Source organism: Acanthisitta chloris, unplaced genomic scaffold (assembly GCF_000695815.1).
Source record: "Acanthisitta chloris isolate BGI_N310 unplaced genomic scaffold, ASM69581v1 scaffold44707, whole genome shotgun sequence".
Lineage (NCBI taxonomy): Eukaryota > Metazoa > Chordata > Aves > Passeriformes > Acanthisittidae > Acanthisitta > Acanthisitta chloris.
This window is the reverse complement of record NW_008685067.1, coordinates 5,648-13,770: the sequence shown is the minus strand read 5'-3', so window position 1 is coordinate 13,770 and position 8,123 is coordinate 5,648. Positions and strand designations below refer to the sequence as shown.

Sequence of the window (8,123 nt, the reverse complement as noted above, 5' to 3'; positions counted from 1 at the left end):
GGGGTTTTGTTGGGTTTTTTTGAGTAATCATATATAGTTTAGCTATTATAACAAATTGGTTGCAATTCCCCTTACCAGTTACTTATTTTTCCTGGCCCTGGAGCACTGCTGATGTATTGTCCTCTCCTGTTCTCTGCCTGCAGAACACAGTCTAGTTCATGGAATAATAGAACATCTTGAGTTGGAAGGAACCCACAAGGGCAAACAAATCCAACTGCCTTTAGTTCTCTAAAGCCTGAAATTCTCTGGCACATTTAAACTCACCTGGCTGAGATGATTTATCTGAGAGAAAGCAGTGGATGACTGTCCCTTGCTGAAACCACCACCAGTGCAGGTGGAACACCTCTAAAACATTGTGCAGGGGCTATGAGTTCCAGCCAGGAGCACAGCTCGTGGGATATGTTGCCTGGAAAGCTAAATTTTACTGCACTGTGAACACGAATCCTACTTCTGACTAGACTTTCTCATGTTATGCCTCTTTTAGGTAAAGAAGAGATACTCAATTGCACAGGTTTCTTGGGTTATTATATGCAAGAAGATGCCAACCTGTACTGGTTAATTAACCAGACATTCCCAGAACAATGCACAGGTATCCCTGAGAATGAACCTTCAATATGTGAAGAAGAGTTCAAAAAATTACAGTAGGTTTCCTGAAAATGCTGCACTTTGTATCTGATAATGTCCTGCATTGTGGAACTGCAAATTGAGTAAAACCTCAGTCTGAGGGTTTTTTTTAGAACCTTTTCCTCAAAAGTTGCCTCTCTCAGGTGGCTGGAGGTGTCTGTGCAGATAGTTTTGGTTACACCATTTCTTGTTGCAGGTTGGGAGACAAGTTCTATGTCACGAGGCTACTACGGATTAAGAAAGTAACCGAAGAGGACATGCATCATAATTTCACCTGCATGTTGCAAGCTGATGAAAGGACACAAATAAAAAGAGTGAAACTGAAGAAAGGTACAGCATAATCTATAAATTATAAATCTTATAGGCCATTATTAATCATGCCAACCTTCTCAATCCTGAGGGCACTGTATTCATTTCAGAACATCCTTCCAAATAGACCTGTCTGCTTATGAAGGCCCTGGACCATCTTGTGTTAGACTTGGGTGATTCCTCCTGCTCTGAGACAAAGGCAGGAGGAGTTGCTAGAGCAGCTCCTGTGGGCTCCATAGTCCAACTGATGCTGCTGTGGGCAGAGCTGGGGAGGTTGAGCTCTGCTCTGGCTGACAGATCCTTGGGGAACATGTTGTTAGATCCCATGAAAGAACCTTCCCCTGTGCTCTCCTACTCATCAGATTGGTGAGATCATGGAGATTAAATACTCAAATCTTAGTGTTGCTCAGAGTCTGCTGGTTGGATCCCTTTGTTTATGAAGTAGCCCTTTCTAAAATGAAAATGTGAGGTGTTGGTTGGGTTTTTTTTTGTGTGTACTTTTTTTATTTCCTGGAAAGGTTAATCTGTTATGTTGCTGAAAATGCAATGACTTTCTGGTCAATGGTTTCTCTCTTGCTAGGGATACTAACCTTCTAGCTATGAAATGCTGACCTATACCATATACCATTCACAACCTGGAGATGTTTTCCATCTCTCTCAGGCCTTCCAAAGCTTTAGTGGGAAGAAATTTGTGAAATTTGACTTGTCAATATAACATATCAAAGGAAATACAGACTACAATGAGCATGACTTGTCAATGCCTTCATAAAGACTTCACAAATATTTAAGTATTAAAAATCTATTTGGAACTAGAAAACCCCAAAGATAACACAAGATTAAGGATAATAAATAAAAAGAAAAACATGAAAGAGACTGGAGACAAATAATATAAAAATATCTCAGCCAAAGAGATTTAAGGGGATGATAAAGAGTGTTATGGATGGACTGAGAGAGGAGTGAGAGGTAGATAATTACAGGAAATAATGGAGAACCTAAATAAAACTCATCACAAAAGTGAGTGATAACCAGTTTGGGATGCTCTACATTTATGAGGACATGGAGTGTCAGTCTTGATCTCACATACAGTTCATTTATTTGTGTGAAGGGTATGTGAATGTCTGTAAGATTGTTTCTACAGTTTTTGGAGCAATCCATGCCCTGTATTTTTTCTCCATCTCTGGACAAGTGTCATGCTTATGTGCTCAAGTATTAGTAGGAAAGGATTCACATCAACATTGATGATTTTTTGAGGTGATTTTAAGGTGCCACCAGTATTGAATACAGTAATCTTGTCCTATTATACTCTTTTTAAGGCTATAATTTCTTGGCTTTCTGTTTTACAGGGAACACTCAAGATCTGCCTGTGCACATATTTACAACTGGAATTGTCCTGGCTGTGCTATGTCCATTTGTTGCTGTAGCTGTGGTGTTTGTATTTGTGATGTTTAGGGTCGACTTAGTTCTGTTTTACAGGAATGTATGCAGAAGAGATGACACTGCTGGAGGTAGGACTTTGCTAATGCTGACATTGAAATAGGTGTATTGATTTAAGAATAGTTTTTGTGGGTTCTATAAAACAATCATTTTGAAAAAGACAAAAATATATCTTAAATCCAGGTGTTTTGTGAGTAGAAACAGCAAAGAATATGTGAAAGGGAACTTGATGGTCAGATCCTAAGTGAGTTTGTTATATACCTGTGGCAATAACAGCAGATAAATACAGTGAAAAAGTTGCTGCTGGAGCAGGTAGTGGAAGGCTGTGCTGGTTTGGGTTGGGGTAGAGTTAACTTTTTTCACAATGGCTAGTAAGGGACTGTGGTTTAGGATATGTGCTGAGCACAGGGTTGGTAATGCAGAGATGTTTTTGTTGCTGCTGAGCAGAGCTCACACAGAGCCAAGGCCTTTGCTGCTTCCCATACTGCCACATGGCAAGGAAGTTGTGGGTGCATGGGAGAGTGGGAGGAGACACAGCTGGGACAGGTAACCCAACCTGACCAAAGGGATATTCCATACCATAGCACATCATGCCCAGTATATAGGGTGGGAGGCAGAAGGAGGAAGGAGGGACATCTGGAGTGATGTGTTTGTCTTCCCAAGTAACCATTCCATGTGATGGTCCCTGCTCTCCTGGAGATGCTGAACACCTCCTGCCCATGGGAAGCAGTGAACTTATTCCTTGTTTTTCTTTGCCTGTGTGTGCAGCTTTTGCTTTCCCTATTAAACTGTCTTTATCCCAACCCACGAGGTTTTCTAGCTTTTACCCTTCTGATTCTCTCCCTCATCCCACTGGTGGGGGAGTGAGTGAGTGGCTGTGTAGGGTTTGGTTACTGCCTGGGAGTTAAACCACAACAAAGCAACATGGTTAGATGCTGTTCAGAACTCTGTCCTGCCATATCCTTCATCACAAAAGTTGATGAAAGTGGAGAAGTCTTCAATTCCCTGTGAAGAGGATGAGCAGTCTGGAGTTGCCAGTCAGGCAGACTGACAGAAAGTTGTTTTGACCTCACTGATGCCCTTCAGTGACCTGAAGGTTAAATTGTTCCTTGACTCTAGAGGTCATTGCAATGTTTATAGATGTGTCACTGCATGCACTTAAGGAGAGCAGGAGTGCACACTACCAGTGTCTAACCAGGCAGCATCACTGTGGTTTTCACAGTAAGCAAGCCTGACAGTTACCCAATTTTGGGGTATAATTTTTCTAAATATTTTGGTGAAAAAATTTGCTGTATATATGTACCTGATTTTCTTAGCCTTTAGGGTTGGACTCGATAATCTTTGAGGTCTCTGCCAACCTTGTTGATTTTATGATTCTGTGATTTTATGCTTCTTTGGTCTCTAAATCAGCTTGAACCTAACTTGGATAATCTGTGATGTTTGGAGATTTCTCAGTAATGAGTGGATGTCATTTCTACCTGCCAGAGTTATTTATCTCTCTGTTGATGTTAGCTGTCCCTGCAGACACTGGCATACAGGGAGGATCTCTGACAACCTGAACTAAGCCTCCTTGGAGGAGCTGCCTCTGATTCTAGGCAATGGATTTCCTATTCTTAGAGCTCTTGCCTGTGTAGGGTTTCATTGACTTTGTTCTGTCTCTTATGAACTACATGTAGTAAAGTATCCAGAAAGGGAAGCAAGAAATTACAGTTTAAGATGCAAACCATGTGTGCCACTGTATCACTCCAGACAATTGTTCTGTGGCAAGATTGGTTATTGTGCAGTGTGGCATAACTAGACTCTGAATTGATCTTTGATTTTGTGTTTGTAAATTCCTGCCCAAAGCATGATCAGTCATGATATACTCTTACAACTAAAAAAATAACTGGTTGATACTGTTTTGCCAGTACTCATTCTACAGAACTACTTGATACTCTTAGACAAAAAGTAAAATAAATGTGGAAATCTGTAACATTAATAGCAATCTGATCATGTTACAGGCATATTTTTTACTTCCCTTCATTTCTTGATCATCACAGATGTGACATTAACTGATTAAATTAATCTTATTTTATTTGTAAAACACCTTTATGTAGAAAGGAAGTGTTATTTTCAAGTGTTTTCCAAATGAAGTCAGAATCTTCTGGATCAAATTCAGGTCTTTTTTTTTTTTAAATCTGATGAGTGTTAGAAGACTGTTTGGGGTATCAAAATAAAGAGAAGGAGTTTCTAGCTGCTTTCCTACTGAGACAATAAGTTTGAAAACCTGAATAGTGGATCAGATACTGGATTTCTAAAGGTTGCTAACAAGACAATTGGTAATCTTATTTTTAGATGGAAAAGAGTATGATGCTTTTGTGTCTTACTTGAAAGACTGTGCTTCTCCTATTGAAGAAGAGAGAGAATTTGCTTTGAAGATATTACCCACGATATTAGAAGAAAACTTTGGGTACAAGTTATGTATATTTGAAAGGGATGTATCTCCTGGAGGATGTAAGTATACTGAATATTTTTGTCATTAAATAGGCTCATCAATTTCACACAAAGGTAGAAGTGTGTAAGTAGAAGGAATTCTGTCCAATGTGCATTGAAATGATACATTTTTCATTTAATCCAGACTGGGTGCATGCAAAGTTTGCTTGCACACATGTTTTATAGATATATTTATGAATTCATGTACACTTTTACACACACACATATCTCCTTAATTACAAAGAGCCAAGATCAAAAGATGAAAAAGCTACCATAGAGAAAGTTAAGGTGAGAACACAGATGATGACACATGTTTCACAGAAATAATGCTCTTGCTCTGCTTTTGCCAAGGACCTATGTATGAACTCACATTTACTGCACAGAACAGCTGATGGCTCTGGTACTAGGTACCCTTAGGTACCTTGTATGTTTGCTGTATCATCAGTGTGGTGGCTGAAACCACATTCTGGATGTAATGGGTGCCATAACAAAATAGAAATAAAACCATGGAATTTGTCTTTGACATGGCCTATGGATAGATGGATGTTTGCAGATGCTTGGGAAAATATACTAAGGGGTTCCATTTAGTCCAAAGATCAAGCTGAAGAATAGGATTTCATCATTAACACCACAGAGCAATGAGATCATGCAGCCTCTTCACTAGGCAGGATCTTGTCTTCTTGTATCTATTCCTCATATATTTTTCTAACCCGAGAGGTGTCACAGGTCTCCCAAGCTTTTTTTTTTTAAGCCATTCTCTCTGCTTAAGAACTAAAAAGAGGCTTTCTGAAGTGTGCAATCTAACTTCTTCAATAGTTTTAGCTTATTTCCTTTACTCTGGTCTGAACATGGAAACACAGAAATGGAACATAGAAAATGAGCATTTTCTTCTATTTACAGGAGCCTTTGGTGTTGTAATACCCTTGTTAACCTCCTTTTCCCCCCAGTTTTCTCTTTTTTAGGCTCCTCCTGCAGTTTGCTCTGCCTTTTCCTACAAGGCACATTTTCTAAATCTTTGTTTTTTCCATGATGCTGAAATGAGCACTGGAAATTCTGCATGAGAATTCAGTTTGGTGTTTAAAGGCTATCAGCATTTGCTTTCATTCACCACTTTGCATGCCAAAAGTCATCAATCTAAACCAGAGTTAGAACTTGTTCTGTCATCACACTCTAGTCTTCTCAACCTTGGATTACTGGCAGTAGATTTGAGCGTTCAGTTTCATAAAGGAAGGTGTAGTCTGACAGTTACTGAATATTTGGAGAGAAGTTGCTGTTGGTGACTTTCTGTTGAATCACTCCAATGGTATCTATTATTAAAGAGCAAAGAGATGTCTGGTTGGGGGAAAATTAAGTTTTGGCCTCACCTTCCATCTAAGAGACTACTGCCAGACAGCTGTCTAGGGTAGATGGAGATCATGAAAAGGTTTTTGTCTGCTCCAGACAACAAGCTTTGGCCATACCCGAGTTTATTTTCACAATCTGTAATGCATATTAATTTCTTCATAAGGACAGGATGCTTACATGCTGTTGCTTTATAAGAGTAACATTTTTGGTACATATATGAATGCATTGGAATAGATTTCCCAGAGAGGCAATGGAATCAGCATCCTGGAAGTGTTTAAGAGGCATCTGGATCTGATGCTGAAGGATATGGTTCAAGGTTTAGAGGTTCCAGCAGAGTGTCAGATTAATGGTTGGACTTGATGATCTTAGAGGTCTCCTCCAGCCTTGATGATTCTATGATTATGTGTTAAAGGATCCTCCAGCCTTGATGATTCTATGATTACGTGTTAAAGGACAAGTTGATTCAATACCTGTTCTTTCAATTTAATTTAATAACACATTTATCTTTAACTTGCAGCAGTGGTAGATGATATCCATTCATTCATTGATAAAAGCAGAAGATTAATCATTATACTGAGCCAGAACTACATTTCTGACAGAGCCATATACGAACTCGAGAGTGGACTGCATAAAGCCCTAGTGGAAAGAAAAACGAAGATCATATTAATTGAATATATGCCTATAACTGACTATAATTTTTTGCCAGAGTCACTGTCTCTTTTGTCATCCAAGAGGGTCGTGAAGTGGAAAAAGGATAAATCTCTTCCTGCAAATTCCAGATTTTGGAAGAACCTTCGGTACCTGATGCCAGCAAAACCTACCAAGATAAACACCAAAGGGCACTATAATAATCTTGACCCAAGCTCAGAACCTGCTCAGCCATGGACTGAAGACTTCAGTGCAGTCATATAGCAATTCTGGAGTCAGAAGATGTTGCAGAAAACTGCACATTTTGCTAACTAATAGAACTAGAGAATATTTTGGGAAACAGTATTCATAAGAGGCCAACTCTGAGACCTCAGATGAATGTAGAAGTTATTACAGTGGCTAGGATGATGTTAATCCTAATGCTAAATCCTGTCCAGGAGAAAGTTTCCTCAGCAATCTACACAAGGAGCAGTAGTTTTATTCTACTTAGGACTTACTGTGTGGCACAAAGCACAATATAAAAACAATTTATTTTCACATTTTTCAGTAATGTAGAATGATATCAGTTTTACTGGCACATTTTTGAGGCCCCACAATGAATATAGTAGTATTTGCAATCTCTTATTTAGATTCTCTTTGGTTTGTATTTTGGTATTTTCTAAGGATCCTGATTGGAAGTAGACCCAAACATCTCCTGCCCTAGAGGGCTTGGCATGTAGACTTTGGGCAATGTCAAGCAGAAAAAAAAAAAACACATGAAAACAGAGAAAAGGGAAGTTATAAAGAGTAGGACAGATTTGGATGGGTTAACAGTACTCACTATCAAGTTGTATGTGTCCAAGACAAGTCAAGTGGGAGTGATTTGGAGGAATGGTAAAGATTGTGACCATTCTATTTCACTGGCAAGAATATAAATGCTCATTTTGGCAGGGAGAAGGGAGGGATGGGATAGAAATAATAGTATTTTGTTCATGGGTGCAGATACCTGTGTTGTACTCTGAGCTGCCTTCAGCTGAGGCATGTAGGGGATTTAGGTGAAGAAGAGATAGATCTGTGTACATATACTCATAACCCTTTGGAACTCTTGCACTGAGTATTATTTCTTAAAACAAACAGTAATGTCATCCAGAACTATTCTAATCTTCTAGTCTTATTAGCTGCCTGACAAAAGATACCAATCTGAAATAAATTCCTGGATAAAATGGAACCATATTTCCACCCAGTACCAATGAGGAGAAGTCAATGGTGAATAATTTTGAAAGATATTTTGTCAGTTTGCTAGGAGACCATCA

At 39.1% G+C, this 8,123-nt stretch overlaps 1 protein-coding gene across 1 annotated transcript in view; it reads left to right on the top strand.

Annotated features, from left to right (window-relative positions):
• Window positions 1-7,095, top strand: part of IL18R1 (interleukin 18 receptor 1) — a gene marked incomplete at its 5' end in the record, with an annotated part of 11,408 nt that extends 4,313 nt beyond the window's left edge. The window contains 5 exons of the mRNA XM_009079557.1: window positions 485-641; window positions 821-954; window positions 2,277-2,438; window positions 4,702-4,860; window positions 6,701-7,095. Of these exons, the coding sequence (XP_009077805.1) occupies window positions 485-641; window positions 821-954; window positions 2,277-2,438; window positions 4,702-4,860; window positions 6,701-7,095 (1,007 nt within the window). The remainder of the gene's footprint in view (window positions 1-484; window positions 642-820; window positions 955-2,276; window positions 2,439-4,701; window positions 4,861-6,700) is intronic.
• Between the last annotated feature and the right edge of the window lie 1,028 nt (window positions 7,096-8,123).